The sequence below is a fragment of the Raphanus sativus genome, chromosome 6 (assembly GCF_000801105.2).
Source record: "Raphanus sativus cultivar WK10039 chromosome 6, ASM80110v3, whole genome shotgun sequence".
In the NCBI taxonomy this organism is placed as follows: domain Eukaryota; kingdom Viridiplantae; phylum Streptophyta; class Magnoliopsida; order Brassicales; family Brassicaceae; genus Raphanus; species Raphanus sativus.
In genome coordinates, this window is record NC_079516.1 from 25,341,965 (window position 1) to 25,361,112 (window position 19,148).

General features: G+C 33.4%; 4 protein-coding genes across 9 annotated transcripts; 2 read left to right on the forward strand and 2 right to left on the reverse strand.

The window, feature by feature from the left end:
* Nucleotides 1-2,499: 2,499 nt before the first annotated feature.
* LOC108806735 (uncharacterized) lies at nt 2,500-4,437 on the reverse strand. Of its 5 annotated transcripts, none has more exons than XR_008936136.1 (8): nt 4,154-4,434; nt 3,960-4,062; nt 3,709-3,873; nt 3,524-3,588; nt 3,307-3,373; nt 3,046-3,217; nt 2,841-2,967; nt 2,500-2,732 (listed from the first exon to the last, which is right to left on the reverse strand). XR_008936136.1 is itself a non-coding variant. In XM_018578922.2 (6 exons), exons 2-6 carry the CDS (start codon nt 3,975-3,977, stop codon nt 3,184-3,186), a joined length of 333 nt encoding a protein of 110 aa, XP_018434424.1. In that variant the 5' UTR covers nt 3,978-4,062; nt 4,154-4,437; the 3' UTR covers nt 2,925-3,183. The 5 variants fall into 5 exon arrangements, 1 of the variants encoding a protein (XP_018434424.1); XR_001942586.2 differs by having other exon boundaries at nt 2,500-2,757; XR_001942585.2 differs by having other exon boundaries at nt 2,500-2,738; nt 4,154-4,433.
* Nucleotides 4,438-8,535: 4,098 nt separating this feature from the next.
* On the forward strand, nt 8,536-8,958 carry LOC108808193 (uncharacterized). Its single transcript, XM_018580376.1, has one exon. The coding sequence runs from the start codon at nt 8,536-8,538 to the stop codon at nt 8,956-8,958; it is 423 nt and encodes a 140-aa protein (XP_018435878.1).
* A 269-nt stretch (nt 8,959-9,227) lies between these two features.
* LOC108808194 (protein REVEILLE 5-like) lies at nt 9,228-10,427 on the reverse strand (the record flags this gene model as incomplete). The annotated part of the gene is made up of 6 exons (XM_056987116.1): nt 9,228-9,236; nt 9,341-9,487; nt 9,594-9,703; nt 9,801-9,947; nt 10,018-10,188; nt 10,283-10,427. Coding segments are annotated over 6 exons (729 nt in total), but the record flags the coding sequence as incomplete, so codon positions are not given.
* A 1,453-nt stretch (nt 10,428-11,880) lies between these two features.
* Nucleotides 11,881-14,037, forward strand: LOC108805716 (RNA demethylase ALKBH9B). Of its 2 annotated transcripts, XM_018577650.2 has the most exons (6): nt 11,882-12,112; nt 12,271-12,744; nt 12,817-12,902; nt 12,971-13,281; nt 13,356-13,427; nt 13,500-14,037. In XM_018577650.2, the coding sequence occupies exons 1-6, from the start codon at nt 11,962-11,964 to the stop codon at nt 13,813-13,815; spliced, it is 1,410 nt and encodes a 469-aa protein (XP_018433152.1). In that variant the 5' UTR covers nt 11,882-11,961; the 3' UTR covers nt 13,816-14,037. The 2 variants fall into 2 exon arrangements, with proteins under 2 accessions (XP_018433151.1, XP_018433152.1); XM_018577649.2 differs by having other exon boundaries at nt 11,881-12,112; nt 13,356-14,037.
* Nucleotides 14,038-19,148: the final 5,111 nt, after the last annotated feature.

The window sequence follows — 19,148 nt, forward strand, 5'->3', positions numbered from 1 at the left end:
AGAGTTGTTTCTACTAAATAGTAAATTAGTAATTTGTTCTAGGAAATATCGCATTATGCAATTAGTGTATTATATCTTCAAAAGTATCTTAGTAGAAAGGGGAGGTTTTTGTTTCTAAATTTCCAACTGTGGTCTTCATTTGTTTTGTTGCTGACTTTTGAATTGTAAATTTACAATAGTGGGATAATTACAGGATTATTTTAGGTCAATATATGTGTACTCCTATAGTTTTACAGTCGTATGGTTTACGTGGTTGGATATGCCGAGGAAAAAATGATAGTTTCTCGTGCTATTTGAGTGTGTAGCGAAGAAGAAGAATAACATGTGGCGAAGAAGGGTAAGCATTTATATTATTAAAATTTTCTTTTGTTTGCTCCAGTTATATTGTATTAATGGTTAGTGGTAATTGTTTTAATTTTCCTTAATGTAGGAGCGAATTACATGTGGATCTGGAGCTTAGATTGTAGGCGATTTGGGATGACTGATGAATGAGTGATAGGGCAGGAAAAAAATTATTTATTTGGGCAAAGTTTGCCTTATCATCCATTTGAAGCTGGATGTTATTTTGCTGGTTTACTATGTTCAGAGACCTTGAGTTCCATGTAATTTTTCTTTCGTTGTTGTGTTTAGTAAATTTTGGTGTAATAGTTTAGATTAGTAGTTAACCATATTTCACATTTATGTAATGAAATCTATCATATGTCAGTAAGTTACAGTAATATTTGTGTCTCTTCTTTAAGTTAAGTAGTAAGGCTGACTTCCAATCAACTCAACCAATATGTTGATAAACGTTTTTATAGGAGTTCCGTGGTTCCATTTTGGTTACCCAAAATCAAGCCCTTTCTTGTTTGTTAACTAAGAAGGAAAAGTTTTAAATTCAACTTTTATTGGAGCTGCTTGTGTTTACTCTGCTTCGAAGCTGAGTTTGTCTTTCAAAGCTGTCTGAATTTGCCTAAAAAAATCTAATAAGTGAAACTTCTATATTTTTTTAGAGTAAAGCTTTGGTCCAATATGATTCTCAGCTAGCAAGCCAGGAAAAAAAACCAAAAAAAAACAAAAAAAAAACATTGAGTTGAAGTGATACATAGCTGGAAGTTCGTATAGTGTTATAAATCATTTATATCGAAGAAGAAAGTTATATTCTAAATTTTCATTTAGTTGAAAGGTTATTTAAAAAAAGCTATCAAAATCAGCTAATAAATACAAATTACCATTTAACTCTCACCTAGGATTCCATCTAATCTATTAAAACTGAAGTACAATTAAAACTTAACCCTAACTTTTGCTTAATATTTACTAAGGAATGCCACTGACCATAAAACTCAACGTTTTGTTTCTTTAGTAAACCAAAAATCACGTGTTATTATACTTTTAAATTATTAAACCATTACTTAACCAAATACAACTACTTTCCTAAATTTCATTCCACACACACTACATTTTGGCTTATTAATAATTAAACAATTACGTTTTGACTTATTACTAACCATTACTAAAAAAGTATACCTTTGTATATCATTGATAAACTATCAAATTAAATTGTGATGCTCTCTTGGTTCATCGTTTATATACTTTTGACAATACATTATGTAGTGTATTATATATGATTTCAGTTTCATATTTTGTTCGAATAACTTTGGTTATACAAATTAAAATATGAATTTTATATCCTTTGCAAATAACTAAAGTGTTTTTATTAAGAAATTGCACGAAATTATTACCAATAAATGGAAAATCAAATTTAAACTGAACTCTCACGTTTTGTTAAAGATATTCACCTTGATTCACTCACTTTCATATTTTCCATATTTTAAGATGGCGATATTAGAGGTGATTGGTTGAGTTGTATCTATCTAATTTAGTTTTATTTATTTTTAAAACACTAAATTTTATCGATCATGTTGTATCTTTATTTTTGAAAGTTAAAACCTACAACAAGTTTCTACTAATTTTATCATAAATTTTCAAAATTGAAAAATAATTTAAACATGTTATCCAAAACCGCAAAAATCTGAATCGAACTGAAACCAAAATTTATAAATACCTGAATAGAGAATCTTTAAATTCGAAAATCTTAAACTCGAATAGATTTTAACAATTCGAGTGGGTACTCAAATACCCACTCCTAACTTAGTCAATGTAAAACGATCAAATATTACAAATACATCATTTAGTATAAATAAATAAAAACTAAAACTGAAAATTAATCGCACGGGTCAATATCTAGTTGTGTTTATCACAAAAGTATCAATGGTCTGGCTGCTCTTAATCAACAACGTGCTTTAGAAACAAAATTTTCGAGAAACTCTCGAACAATATCACAGAAGTAAAAAAAATCACAAAAGTAAAAGAAAAACTCACAAAAGATGATTTCAACAAATCAATCAATAAGTCAATAACCTAACTATTTCACTAAAAAAACTCAAACACACAAAAATAAACATATTTTAAAGGCTTATCACCTTGCTTGATTGCATACTAAACCAACCTAGAATCAAATCTCGAGAGACCATTCACTTTGAAAATACTTGTAACCGTTTTAGACACAGAATATGGACAATTATGCAATGATTGTGAATGACTCATTATTTTGTTCATTGTGGTCTAGACTCTGGCCGTGTATATGTCCAAAGGAAAAAAAAATATAATTCCATCTCATACTAAATACACCAACTTTTCACGGTCTTGAACTTCACTTTTTGCTTATAAGTTCCTCATAAGTTCCTGAACACCTGAGACTTCAAAAGTTAATGAACCCTATAATTATTTACCAGTCAAAAGTTGTATCTTGGATTTATTTCACAGTTATGACAGATTCGGTATTCTTTTGGACCACTCACCCTTGTGGATAAGGGACATCTAGGACATCCAAGTGAAGATGCCAGTTCAGTATCCTACAGCAAGCTGGTGTAACACCTTCCATATCGCTTTCATCTGCTACCACCTGCTCTATTAATGTTTTGTCTCCTGCTTGGAAACACACGATGTCATGTTCAAGTAAAAAATTACAAAGACAGTTCATTGGGCACAAGAGATGTGCCATACTTGGAAACCCTCGATCACTGTGTCTAGATATGGTAATTGAAAGGCACACGTGTGTAGTGGAGAGAGTCAATATGTCATTTCACTGCAGTGTAGTTTTCAACGGAAGTAACCCTAGAGTTCCAAGTAACCGTAGAGTTCTTAAGTCCGTCCATGTTGTCCCATCCATTGATCCCTTCATTCCCATCAAGACACACATAATCTTCCTAAGGTGCTTGTCTTAATAAGACATAAAGTATAGGGTTAAACATATAGATCGGATACCTGAAACTTCCAGGACCTAGCATATGCTCTTGACCCATCGTCTGAAAGTGTAGTAGCTGCACATAACCTGCATCCAACAATACTCAGCTGGTTAAGGTCTTAGATATCAAACTAAAAACGAAATAAGTTTTCTGTTACTCAGGTTATGAAGTTCTTGGACTGCATGTGTCTTTACGAAAATAAAGGATGTGATAAAAAGAGAAGTAATGGAGGAGACCTGGTGATCTTCGCGTAAGTCCACCATCGACCAGGAAGATATACGTTTGACTTCTATTTAAGGCCCTGCAAAGGAGGTAAGCCAAAAAAAAAAGTTGAAATCATATGATTAAAGTGGGATATACTCGTAGAAGCAAGGATATCTATATAGTTAAAGCCAAGTTGCAATCATATAAAAAGAACAACCTTTGGTGGACCATACCACATGGGTTTTTGAAGTGGGGCTGCTGGATGTAATGATGATTTTCTGGTAATATCGAGAAATTGAAAGCATAAGGAAATCTTGCTCCAGTGAAACTCCCGATCATGGTTCTTGCAAGACGATTTAAACGATCTCCACCACCGACCTACCTGCTCACACAACAAAACACAAAACTTTCTCTAAAATTAGTTTGCCCCCTTTTTCATTAGTAGTTGCCAAGAATCTATTTGCGTACCTTTCTCGGTACCAACATCGAAGATTCCAACTTTGCAAGCCTTAGGCTTTGTAAGAGCTTTAGTTATGCAAGTTCCATGAAGGGTCTTGTAGTATGTTGGTTCCTTTAAGATGCGGAAAAAAAGTAAATTAACATCACACAAAGATTGGTATGTAGTGAATCTAATAACACAAAGCAAAGAGAACTATACTTACTTGTAGAACGGGGATGATGCCTTGTCCAGCATCAAAGCAAGCACCAGAGATAGAGATCCTTCCATGCTCTCTGAGTTGACTCAAGTTAACAGAGAATTTTCTTAGATTTAGTCGAAGCTTTGCTGACCATGGCTGAAAGAGTAGATATTTCTAGTTGGAGCTTTAGATGGTTTCTTTGGAATTCGATGAGGGGATTGAACAGAGAAGTAAAATCAGTTAGACGGAGAAAAAGGAAATACAATCGACAAACACAAATACATTGTCGGCAAGGTGCAAAGAGGAAGCGACAAAAAAATGTAGGTTTAAACTGGGTCTGTTATTAAAAAAATTTGAAACCTATTCGTAATAATAAACCTGGGCCAATACAAATGAAGCCCAATCGTAACAAATAAAGTTAAATGCTGCGTTTTAATAAAGGGACAGGTGTCATTATTCTCCCAAAGGAGAAAAAAAAGCCTACTTTATATATAAAGACTAGGGTCGGCCCGCCCTACGGGCGGAATATTCTTTATTTGTGATATATGTTATTATTTTTTTTTAATGATTTTGGGTTTGTGTTTTAGATTTGCATTTGTAAGAGAAATGTATGATAATGATTTTTGTATTCCATAAAATTTTAAGTATAGAAATATTAGTATGATAAGATATATTTAAAACTAAATATTTGTTTTTAATTAAAGAGTTGTGGCGTTCATGTGTTGTGAAGGCTTCGAATGGTTTTCATATTGTTTCCTTTAACAAAAATTTGATCTCATATTCAGGTATCTTGTAATATTTTGGGTTCGGAAAGATTGGATTGTGATTAACTTTTATGTTGAAATCATAGTCTTTTTGAATTGTTATTAGAACGGAAGTAGTGATTATTTGAAGATGCATTTCTTATTAAAGAATGAATGTTATATTTAATGCGATAAAAGTAAAGTGTATTTAATTAAAATAAAAAACACTGAAAATGGAAAGTGTTATAACTGAATAGCGGTCGATGAGTGTATGCACTTGTTAGTCACCATAAAAAACAACTCCAAGAATTTCATCATTTGTTTATAGCAGTGCCAATCAATGCATTGATTTTAATAAAATATATAATTTTGTGTAAATTTTCTTCTATATTCGGTTGTAATAAGTGTGATTATGTTAAGAAAATGAGATTTTTGAGTTTCCAAATACCAGAATTTCTTTTTATGTCTTGGGCTAAGATGGGTTTCGTGTGGGTCACTTCAGTAGCTTCACTTACAACCGAATGAATTGTAACATAACTAATCGCATTGAATTGTTGGCTAAAGAGTAATAAATTTCTTTGTCTTTCTTTGTTTCTTTTGTTTGATGTTTTTGGTTATAACTGCTTATATATTCTGAACTAATTGTACTAATATGTTAATAATAAGGCAAAAAGGTAACAAATAACAAATCCAAATGTTAGAAAAAGGGTAACAAATGTATTATTTTAAATTGAGAAACTGATATTAACATTTATCTGAATTTAAAAACATAATAAACCTTCATTTCAATTGAGAAATATTATTTCATTCGTATGTAGGATACATGAGATGTTTTCTTTCTTGGTTCTAACATAAAATTTTAATTTAGAATAAGCATATGTTGGTCTGAATATAACACATGTTAATTTTATTAGTTACTGAATATCTATTTCTCTGCTTTCATGTTTTATATAGTGTTTTGTAATGCATGTTTTATTAAAGTATATTTTTTTGTACAAAAGTGAGAACTAATTTTCTGTTTATATATATCGAAAATTTATTTAGAGTATGACGTTGATGGTTAAATGTTTCTTTATTTACACATCCCTTTATCTATTTTTGGATTGACCCTTTGGTATCAAGATGTGGCAAAAAATTAGCTATGATATGTTAATTGTAGTACAATGGGATTATTACTATTATTAATTCTATTTTTGTAAATACCATGGGATTGTTATTTTCATAATTATATGCTTTTTCTTTTGATTGATAATTAGAGGAATCTTGGTGAGTTATGACTCTTGTTGATTTGCTCTTTATTTCCAAATTAATGCAACAAAAATTAACAAAAGATGAAAAATGTGGTAGAAATCTTGTGAGTTATGAGGGTCTCAGCTTGGAAAACGAATCTCTCAGACTCGTGCTGGAGAAAACTTCAGAAGATGGATTGAGTATGCAATTTTTAACTTCTGTATACTAACATTATTAGTCTTTAATCATATCATTAACTTGTAGTATACTTATACCTCAATTACTACAGCCAGCTAGTTGTTATAGTAGTCAAGCATGTGTTGATTTCTTACCAACATAAGATATAATAGCTTAATAGGCTGTGGGTAACCTTTGAACTACAGATTTTAATCATTAATACAATGTAATAGTATTTCAATGTTCTAATAATAGCGCCATAAACAAAGCGACTTGTCGAAAAATTGTTTTAGGCGTCATCTAGACGACATATAAACTCTAATGTCTAATTATCACCTGTCGATTTTTTGAACAATTTTCTTTTGATTTTCTATCGTTTTTGTCATAACATTTTTTCTAAATTCATTAGTTGATCAAATGAGTTTTTAGGGTCTACCTATAAAAGATTTTTGCGAACGTCAGGCAAAACTATATATTTTAATTAAATTATATTCATTAGAGATATTTAATAAGTATATTTAATTATAAATAATAAATGATAGAATTTTCTATATATATATATAGTTTAGTTCATTCTATATATATTTAGATTGTTGAGGTATTAATTTTTTGATAATATGTTATATATATATAGTTTAGTTCATTCTATATATATTTAGATTGTTGAGGTATTAATTTTTTGAATTTGTTTTCGATATATAACATCAAATTTTACATAACCTGGTTTGCTTAACCAATTGGTTTTGTTAATGAATTAATTAACTTTCGAACCAAAGCATTCTCTGTTTTTTTTTTAAAAGCTGTAGCGAGCTGGTTTGCTTAACCAATTGGTAATTAACTTGTGAACCAAAATATTTTCTTTAACCGTGTGTCATGTGTGTATGTGTGCCTACAAACCTAATTATTTATAGCTTCTTCTTCTATAGAAATCAACGCCGCCATTGTTATCATCTTCCTCTCCTTTTTTTGATAAGTTCATCTTTTTTTGGGAACGCCAACTACGTTGTTCATGGCTTCGTCTTGATCGGAGGAAAGCTTGGTGGTGGTGCTGAGTAATCGAGGGCCACTGTTCAACCTCGCCCTCGATTTAACCTCGCCCTCGATTTCTTCACAGCGGTGGAGAGAGGAGTGCGGAGCTTTGGAGCTCTTCAATGAAGATGAGGACGGAGGGTTTGGAGCGGAGGTTTTTGTTGCTCCGTTAGTTTTTCTTCCTCCAAGATTGATTCTTCCATTTGAGTGATTCAGTTGAGTTTCTTGCGGCAATCACGGAGACGTTTGTTGATGAGTTACATCACTGGTCTTTCACCAGCGTCTGAGGAAGCTGCAATCGAAAGATTTGGTTTTCTACGGATTTTAATAATTAAGAAGGAAAAATCTATGAATTTGTGGGAATCGAAATTCTCTTATTTATAAGTTTAACATGTGTATTGAATGCGATCAAGTGGGTCGGTGGTGTTAAAAGTAACCTAAATGACGTTAATTGAATGCAGCCTACGGTTACCGTCGCGTCTTCATAGCAATTACATGGATTATAGATCGACATCACAGTGGCGAAGTCCCCGAGAGAGATGAAGATGGAAAAGATTCGACTTTTCAAAATACTACTTGGATTTATGCTTGATGTATTGTTTGGCCCAATTACAATGTGTCTAAGATCAACTATATAGCCCATTTAATTTAAGACACAACGTAGTTCATATGTATTCCTGTTTAAATGAAACGGTGAGTTTTTGTAAACTGGACAGGTGTCACACTGAGAACACTCGAATTTCTGACGTGGACGCTTATGTGTCAGCAGGAGAGAACCAACTCTCTTTTATATATATAGATAGATTTAACACCATACAATAATGAACAAAACTTTGTACACCATTAGCACTCGATATCATTAAACCATTAAGTATTTTCTAAACTGCAAAATCCACATACAATGTTGGTCAATACCATCATATAAAGTTACATCTAACAACGTTAGGAACATTTAATATCAAATGTAATGGCTAACAAAAAAGTAACAATGTATGTCACATACACAGTGATTTTTTTGATATTTTGCCTTCAATTATTTTGTGGCTTTGTTCTACGTGTAAAGCGAAATACATATACAGTGTAGTTCGAAAAATCATATTTTAACTGAAATATAAATGTCATCTTAATGAAAAGTAAGTACATCATATTTCATCATCGAGATATGTGAACAACAAAAGAATCGTGTGGTTCATGATGTGGTTAGCTTGTTTGAACAGGTTGTCCACAATGGATAGGATAGCTCGTTGGAGTAGAGGAGTTGACACTACTTGCGTTCTGTGCAAGAATGTTCCGGAAAACAGAGAACATCTGTTTTTTGAGTGTTCATATTCTCTGCAATTATGGAAGAGTCTTGCTAAGGGGATTATGGGTAGCTCGCTCACAAACTCTTGGTTAGATATAGTAAGTATGGCTACTGATGGAGTAATGGAGAGAAGAAAGAGATTCTGTTTTCGTTACGCTTTTCATGCTGCCATGTACTCTCTGTGGCGTGAAAGAAATAGAGTCAAACATGGAGAAAGATTGACTCCGGTGATAGTGTTAAAGAAGCTGGTTAATAAAGAGGTTAGTAATAAATTGAGCTTGTTGAGACATAAGGGTGTGAAGGAGATGCAGGATACCATTCAGGTGTGGTTCAGCACTCGTGGCTGAGTTTCTTGTTTGGAATCAGTAGTAGAGTTGGGTTTTAAGTAGGATGAGGAGTTGATGACTTATCCCCTTGTTAAGGGATTCTTACTCTTTTTCCCCATTAGAGTTTTGTCTCAAACTCATTTGAGTTTTCTCTAATGTGAGTTTTAATGAAGAGAATCTCTTAACACTTCCAAATTTTGACTTGTGTTTTATGGTCAAATTTGAGGGGGATTTGAAAGGTTGGAGAAGAGCAAGATAATAGGGTTTTTTCTTAATTTGAGTTGTTTGTTTCAAATTCGCTTGTTGCACAAGCAATCAGTAAGCATTAGTTTGTACAAAAGCTTTTTTGATGAATAAAAATTTAACATTCATTCAAAAAAAAAAGATAAAACCACTCGAATACCCACCCTTCCAAGAAATTTTTTTTTTTTAATATTTCTGAATTTTGAGAAAGAGTGGCAATTGAATATATAAGTATGGCACTACTTACTTGTTCAGCAAACTCTGGACTTGTCAGATTTACAGACAGGTTCCTCATCAGTAAAAGAACCTGATATACTCAAAATAAATAAAAACAAAAAACAAATTAGCTCATCTGTTTATGATCAGGATCACAATTTTTAGACGAAAAAAGGTTCTAAGAACATGTCACATACGGTCTCCACATTTATTGGGTCCATCTGCTTCAATTTCTGGAGGTGACCTGATGTGTTGGGATCAAACACACTTCCAATAAATCTGTAGACTTGAGCAAAGTTGGGCATCACTGCATTGAAAAACCGACGCCAAAACAACTCGCTCTCAGAATAAATGTCAAAAGATGGATATAGCTAAAAGAAGTAAGATGATAACAAGCCTTTTACCTCTAGGTGGCTTGTCACAAGACTCACAACTTTGTTCTTCATCATTCGACTCTGTCACCGCTGGTAATCTCGGCGTAACTTCCTTATAACTTGTGGTTCCGTAACAGCGATTCTTTGGGAGAGCCGCGGCCGAAACTCCCGGTTCTTCTATTATAATATATGTCACCAATTCATTACACCATTCAGAGATACACTAACTAAATCGAAACCATGATACCTTGGATCACGGGTTTTGTTGATGCATGATTCTGAGAAGAAGAAGAAGAGCTAGACGCAGGAGGGTTTCCCACAAGTGGGTGTGAATCAGAAGAGCTGTACAAATAAGAAGGTTGAAGCAAGGGTGCGTTTGAAGCAGGAAGGGATCCAATGGCGTGGGAGGGAAGAGCAACTGCAGCATAATAAAAACTCATCATCAGAGAGAAGGACAAGAAAAAAAAACAAATCAAAGAGTGGTGGACGCAAGGAGATGAGAAGAAGTTAACTACTTTTAGGAGCGTTTTGAGGATAAGGGTGCCTAGCTTTCCTCTTAGGTCGTGGAGGAGGAAGGTGTTCGTTAGCACCGCTCTTCTGAACTTTGAGAAAATACTTCTGTGCGTGACTACGTATCTGCCAAAACCAAAACCCCCATCACGCGAAACATATCTATATTACTCTTCTAAAGGTTCTTGAACGTAACAATAAACCTTTAGAAGAGTTGCATCTCAAAGTTATTACAAACATACATAATGAGACAAACCCAGAAGGATCATAACTCCTAGGTAAAATTTAGAAGCAAACTTAGATTCAAGAAAGATCACGAAGCCAAAGATCACGACGTGGACAGCCTACCTGAGGCTTATATCTTTCTTTTATTACTTGTTTGATACTATTGATTACAGTTCAAACGGGAAACGGATTTGTGTTTTTGGTTCCGGAGAGTTTCAGATTTCTTGGTCAGAACCCTTTGATCTTCAATCGTTTCCTCGGACTAATCTATTCTATTAATTTTCTGATCAATTGATATAATTGGGTCCAACATATTTTATAACTGTATTTAGATGATTATCTAAATATCGTATAACCACTTTAGATAACCACCTTCTAAAAGTTATTATAATCCACGTTATAACTCTTCCTACCAAAAACAGTTACCTTTTTCTTTCAAATTAAGTTTTGAATCTATCAGACAGGTCTGTGATTTGGAAAATAAATGAAGTACCATTTCCATGATACAATTTTTAGAAAATAAACGACCTGATATACATAGGATATTATATTTCTTATGAAACTTTAAAAGTTAACTAATATTAATATTAACTAATGGTGGAAGCGGGTTACTATTAAAATTTAATTTTATGATTGACGGAGTTTAACCGGTTTAAGTGAATTTTTAATAGAAATAAATATTCATATAAACCCATTTAGTTTAATGGGTTTTAAATAGGTTATTCAAATAAAAAATATTTATTAAATGTGATTCTACTTAAAGTTAGTGAAGACCATTTTAACCCAACTACATATATATATATATATATATACATATATACATATATATATATATATATAACAGAATATGTTAAACAATATTTCTTTAAACATTTTCAAAAAAATATTCGGTTTTAGTTGCGGGTTGAGTTTAATATTAGTTTTCGAATATAATAATTTAAGAACTATTCGAGTATATAGATCATTTCTAATAGAGTATGAGATTATTTTTTTTGGGCGATTGGGATATAAATATTTTTGAGTAAATTATGTTAGGTAACTACTAAGTAAATATAATATGTTACAAACTTTAAGAATAAAGTTTTAAAATGGTTTCTGAAATGCATATGGTACAAATGTATAACTATGCAACTTGACATATTGAATATAGTCACTAAAAATATAATAAATTAAATTAATATTAAACACTAATATAATTATAAAACACACAAAAATTAAATTAAATCATTTAAAAAACCATAAAACAAAACATATACCCGCGCGGGTTAAAATCTAGTGGGCTTTTAAAGAAATTAAACAGCCCATAGTTATCAAAACGGCTCATAAGCTTTATTCGGCGGCTTTAAATTACCGAAACTACCCTTCGCTAGTCTCTTGAATTACAAAGTGTGCCTAGACACAACTACACTGAGAAAGGAAGAAGACGATTCGATTCGCAAATCGAGCGAGAAAGGCAATGGAAGACGACCCTTTCCTCCGGAAGTTCCAGCCATCGGAACTCAAGATCGCGTCGGAGTTCTTGACGAATTGCCTTCCTTTCTTGTCTAGAGATCTCTGCAAAGACTGCGTCAACGTTCTCTCCCATCGAATCCGCTCTCTTGACCCAGGTTAAAACCCCTAAAACTCTCTAATTCAACATTAGGGTTTTGATAATTGGAACCAATAGGAGGTTACAGAGTAGCGTAGATCTAACTGAAAGAGTTATTGGCTTTTTAAGGTTTATCTAACGATTTGTTTAAAGAGAAATAGTGTTACCTTTGTGTAGAACATTGTAGTGAAGTTGATGGAGAAGGTAATAATAGCAAAGCTGGTTTGGAATCAGAAGGAAGTAGTAAGAAAGAGATTGAAATTTCATTTGGAACCTTGTCTGAAGTTCTTGGTAGTGTACTGCCATCTCGACAAGCTGCTGAAACTGCAAGCCCTAGAATGTCTTGGGCTGATATGAGTCAAGATCAAGAAGATGAGTTTGACGAGGAGGAGGACGAAGCTATTGATGCAAGTCCGATGAAGAAGACTCCAGAGAAGCCAAAGTTATCAAGAGAGCAGAGAGAGGATCTCAGGCTGAAGAATGTGAAGAGAAAGAAAGATTTCATTTGCTTGGAGAGGTTCAAAGGAAAGCTCGTTAACGTAGTCGATGGGCTTGAGTTGCACACTGGTGTTTTCAGCGCTGTTGAGCAGAAAAGGATTGTTGATAAAGTGTATGAACTCGAAGAGAAAGGACGCAGAGGAGAACTTAGAGGTAGCTTCTTGTTTCAAATCTGAAATACTTGTCTTTACTCAATTTGAGTCTGATTCTTGTGTCTCTTTGTAGAGCGTACGTTTACTGCTCCACAGAAGTGGATGCGAGGCAAAGGACGTGTGACTATTCAATTCGGCTGTTGTTACAACTACGCTACAGTAAGTAACTCACTCTCTGCCATTTTTCTATGTAATTCCATTCTAACGAAGAGTTTGTTGCCTTATAGGATAGAGCTGGAAACCCACCGGGTATCCTTCAACGTGAAGAAGTGGATCCGTTACCTTCTCTTTTCAAAGTGATCATCAGAAGGTTGATTAGATGGCATGTCCTGCCTCCAACTTGTGTGCCTGATAGCTGCATTGTCAACATCTACGATGAAGGTGACTGTATACCTCCACACATCGACAACCACGACTTTCTACGTCCCTTCTGCACCATCTCTTTCCTCAGTGAATGCAACATCCTCTTTGGTTCGAACCTTAAAATAGAAGGTCCTGGTGAATTCTCCGGTTCATTCTCAATACCGCTTCCTGTAGGGTAAGTAAAGCTCTTTTGAGAATTGACCAATATCAAAACTTGTCAAATAATATAATTTTTGACATTTTTTTCAGATCAGTTCTGGTCTTAAATGGAAATGGAGCTGATGTAGCTAAACACTGTGTACCTGCAGTTCCCACAAAAAGGTTGCATCCATTTATATTACACATAGTAACCACTAGAGCTTCTCATTTGAGTTTTTTTTTTTTGGTCTACAGGATATCAATCACGTTTAGGAAAATGGATGAGTCGAAACGCCCGGTTTGGTTCACTCCAGAACCTGATTTGCAAGGGATCGAGCCACTGCCGTTGGACCTGAACCGGTCTGATTCTGCTGCAAGGTCCTCAGGATCAAGCAACAGCCACAACGGTAGTAACAGAAGAGGAGGGTATGGACGTAGAGGAGGTGGAGGAGGAAACAATTACGAGACGAGAGGTTACTATAATGCTGAGAGAAGCAGTGAACAGTATGACTCTAGAGAATGGTCATCAGGCCAGAGAAGAGGTAGGCCACGACCTAGTAGAACCTCCTAAGGTTATATTATTATATACTTCCATTTCCGAAGATGAAATTTATTCTACATTACCAACGAATATGTACAACATATGTCCTAATTTTAAGTCCCATTCAAACATTTTTCCGCATTTATAATTGTTTTTTTTTCAATATTTTTGATCGTGTTAGTTAGCTTATGAAATTGTAATATATATTACAAATTTATTTTGTGGTTTAAGTGTGAATTGGTTTGTGGACCATTGTTTGGGTCTTTTTGTGTTGGGCTTTTATGCCTTTTGTTTTGCTCTTGTGTTTTGGGCTTTATGTTTGTAATCAAAAAAATCCTTTAGTTAATAAAAAGTTAGACGGCAAAAAAAAAGTGTGAATTGGTTTGTGGTTCAATGTTAATCTAATCAAAAGAGACTTCTGATAAGAGAGAAGTTGGAGAGGAGAGAGAAAGTAGATCGGTGGTGTGTTCTGGCCGATGACGATGGGCTTTCTCAGTCATGTCGTCGGCCGGGAGTTTTCGAGTTTTGTTGAGAGCTTTTTCTGGTTTTTTTTCCTGTTTCCGTCGGTGCACCGCCTTCTCGGTGGCCGGTCGGCTTTTGTCTCCGCCGTCGCTTCTGTTTCTACAAAGGAGGACGGTCGGCTTAGAGCTACCGCGTCACCATTCCTTTCGGTTGACGGCGGATCTTGTTTATTTTCCTTTTTAGGTTTTATTTCGTTAGCTTGTTCTGCGTTTTAGCCGTGAACGGTTTGGTTCCGTCGGGGTGAGAGGCGCAGAGAGCAAGGGTTTTTAGTGTGAGAGTCGGTTTGGTAGTCGGGAGAGTTATGAAGATCTCCGACGGTGATTTGAAGTTGTTTCTCACTCGATTTCCTTTTCTCGGTGTTCTCGGTGTTAGCAAAAGGTAGTGAAGAAGGAGACCTCGCTGAAGCGATGGAGTCTTTCCTTTGGAGAACACACTGGAGTCAAGGCGTTTGCGGTGAGGAAGTGGTGGAGTGGCCGGTCTCCGGTGAGGTATGGCGGTGCGGTCAGGATCCCGGTGGTGAGATGCATGCGGCGGCAGCATCTTTTAGACTTTAGGGTTTCCTGTGTTTGGGCCGTGGATCCGTGGGCCTTTGGGCGTGTTTGGGTTTGTTTGGCCCGGTTTATGTTGTGGGTTTCAAACTTTGTATGTTGTTGGGCTTGGCCCGTTTCCTTTAATAAAATTTAGATGGAAAAAAAAAAAGAATTGGTTTGTGGTTTGTATCGCTATAAACTTTACCTTCCTTGATGTGACTAAAGAATTTCATTCTGATGTATGGTAATCGATAATTGATTTGATCATTCATCGAGGTATATGTTTTTGTGAATATTGTTTCACTTAAAATTGGGATCCCCTTAAAATTAACAGATTCATAAAAGCAGTTACTTTTCTTTTTATTTTTTTAATAAAGATATTAATCCCACAACTTCAAAAGTTTGTCAAAAGACCAAAGCTTACAAAAAGTAACACAGCCTATACAAAGTAAATTAATACAAAGCTACTAAAACTTTCCTAATCGTAATATTCTGTAATATATCAGTCATAAGATTATATAAGCACAAAAGATCAAATATCCTGATGACAACCGCATGTTCAAACTTTTAATTGTTTTAAAACGTCCATGTTCATGCAACGAATCACCTATACAACTGAGAACTTGCACACTATATAATTAATTAAGATTTCTTAAATACTGCACTACAGTCTAGTGGTCTTTATATGCTCTTACCATATCAGTGCCATAGTTTCGAACTTTCCTCCTAGCCATCTTTTCAATGTTTCTTAACGTATCAATTTTTGGCCTCTAATATTTTTGGCTTGGGGCCCATCAATCTTCAGGCACGGCTCTGCATAAGTAATCCAGATTGGAAAACTAGGAAACTTAGTTTTACTCATTTATGCGGTCAGACAGCATATATATTTAATTTTTATTGCGAGCAACCAAATTTTTCTAGCGTTTGTGGACAGATTCTCATGAATTAGTCAGTTGATCATTGGTCCTTTGGACACGAGCTTATCCAAGAAAAAAGTTTCGCACTATAACAGCAAAAGACTTATAAGTTGAATAATTCTTGTAACTTAGAGTATCTCCGATATATTACTCCAAATTTTACTCCAAAATAGTAGAACTCCAAAATAGAAAAATGTTTTACTCCAATGTATTACTTTATTTTTTATTCCAAAAATAGTTAATAATTATTAATAATATCCTATACTTATCAGGGGCGGCTTAGATGGGTGGGCGGGGAGTGCGACCGCCCCAAGGCCCAAGGGTCCAGTTTTTTTTTTACAATTGTTTTTGAAATTTTTAATAAATAAAAATGTAAATATAAATATATTTTAACTAAATTTAGTTATGTATATTTTAAAAACTAAATTTATCTTGAAAATTTTTATACAAAATAATATAATTGCTTAAATAATTACATTAAATTTTAGATATTAACTAATTTTCAAAAGAAAAATTGCCAAAAAGCTATATAATTTATTTTTGCCCAGGGGCCTAAAATGTTTATGAGCCGGCCCTGATACTTATAAAAATTTACCAATTGACCCCAACTATTTTATATTTGCAAAAGTGTCTTAAAATATAATTTATTTAAATTAAACATGTATTATTAAAAAGTACAAAAATCATAAAAATAGAATAAAACATAATATATAAGTTAGTTCAATAATGAGCATTAGAATATTTTTTTCACAAATGATCAACTAATCATTTCGTAATGAAAAATGAGCTTCTTTATCTTTGATATTCCTAAATCGAATAAGAAAATTTTGAAATCAGAGATTTTCATCTTCTGCAGTTTCGATCTCTAGAGGTGGAGCTTCTCTTGCAACTTCAATTGGTCACGCTCATCCTCAATAATCATGTTGTGTAAAATTATACATGTAGTCATGATGTCATGTAACATATTTTTTTTTCCAAAAACGAACATGTCTTTTCACAATAGCAAAGCGCCAATGTCAAATTATTAAATAATGAAATATCTTGTTTTTCATGTTATTATTTAAAATATCATTTAAGAAAAAAATAAGAACATTAAAGATTTAAAAGACTATTTCATAAATAAAAAAAATTGAACTCCCAAATGGAATAATGTGTAAGATTATTCCATAAATGGAATAACTCTAGCCATTATTCCATTTTGGAATTGAAAATGGAGTAGAGTCGGAGAGGATTTTACTCCAAAATAATGTTTGGAATAGAAAATAAAATAGGGTTCGAGATGTCCTTAAGCTACTAATAAGTTGAACAATTAGAATGATGAAAACATAGAGATATAATGAAATAACACGTGTGTTTAGGGATCTAAGAATCTTTTTCTTAAAATCAATAGAAAGAAAGAAGAAAAAAGCTTTGGACTCTGTCGAGTATGACAGTTTGTATCAATGAAAAGCGGCCGATGTATTAAATATGAGATGTGGAATGATCTTCTCTAATATCAAATCAATATTCCTTCTTTTAAAACACCATGCATCGTCATCAGAACAGTTTCCTATCTTCTAACAAATTCTTCTCTTAATATATACTTTTTTTTAAAGATAATATCAGCTATACTTATAAATCGATTATATGTATATATAAAAGTAGTTAACACTCTTACTATTAGAACTCTCAGAATCAGTATCATAACTCATCTTATGACATGGCAACTTAGACAAAATCAGCCTGCTTTTGAACTTAATACATACCCTTACGTGCATAATTTCCTTGTCTCCCTTTTTAGAAAAAAAACTTGACCTCGTTTTTTATTAATATCAAAAAGTTAGAACGAAATTTATTATTATTCTTATATATGTTGGGTTTGATAGGGGAGAGAGAGAATGAGAAAATGATTACCCGTAAGAAATGGAAAGTAAAAGAAGCAGCTTTTGATGTGTTGTTGTTGATTTGGATAAAAGGGATGTGTATTTGTGTCATTGTGTGTATGTGCATGGAATATACGTACAAAACACCTTTCAATAGTATCCCATCACAAAGTTGATCCGTCTTCTGTTGAATTGATCTTGACCATTTACCATTCCAAATAATGACCCCCGTTTTTTATAAGTGTGTATCATTTATCATTCAGTTATGTGCAACTTTTCTCTAACAAAAGAGGGTGGATTACACCAAAAAAAAAAAACAAGAGAGGGTGTATAGATACAAGAATACAAGAAATAAGGTTTACGCAGTTACAAAAAAAAAGAAATAAGGTTTACGAGGGAAAAATGGTCTGCATGACGAAGAAGCGCAAACGTATGGCTTTTTTGGACTATTTTATTGATTCTTCCTGATTAGAAAACCCATACCAATAAAACTAATCATTAATGAAATGAAAATAAGTCTCTCTCCTCACATTTTACATCTTTACCTCAGAGTCTAAAACAATGATCACTTTTATCTAACTTTCTAGGAAACTAACACTTTGCTTTTTCCTTATATTCCCTCTTAGAAAAATGTGCATGCACTACTAGATTATAAATCATATATAGTCATTATAAGTTATAACTCTTTTCCACAATTTGTAAAATAAAATCCGACTGTCAATTGTTATTGATTTTCCAAATTTTAATATTTCTTATGATTTTTTTAGTATTAATTTTTTTTATTGGCCAGTGTTAAACCATTTAGTTTTGTGTGGATTAGATTCATACAAATTACTAGTGTTACATTGTTATTGTTGGATATATATATATATAACTTTAACAAAAAGGGTTTTCTGTTAAACAATTGTGTAAACTTGATAAGGAACCTCATAATTCTACTATATTTTGCAAATTACATAATGCATCACGAGGTAGCGAATGTCTCAGCGTCATGTGCATCAAATATTATCTGCAATTTCTCATCCACATAGCCAGTAAAGCGGTAAGAGAGACAGTGAGAGAGCTATAATAAATAGTTTCAACCACCAATGTAAATGGTGCAGTTGAGGGTGAATCCAATATTAATTAGATTATAAGAGACATACCTTGTCTGGATGAGGTAATATTCCATCTCTTAAACCATATGTAAAACTTTTAATGCATGTAAAAGCATATCATCATTGATTCATCCATATGGAGTACGGTGTGTGGGCTTGAATAAAGATAGATGATGATGAAGAGGTGGGTGTTGATGATGAACTAATTCTCATGAATTCACTTCATTTATTACATATCATTTATGTTACTGAAGAGCGTGCTCTTTCTTCGACAGTGAAATTCCTTTACGCATCTCTCACTCACTCTTTTCATATTTATATTAATTTTAAACATTCATTCTGTCTAATATATGTAGTTGTTCTGGTTCTTAGAGCATCTCTAATTTTTGCCTATTTTTTTTTCTATAATAGCATTTAGAGATAAAATCACTCCAA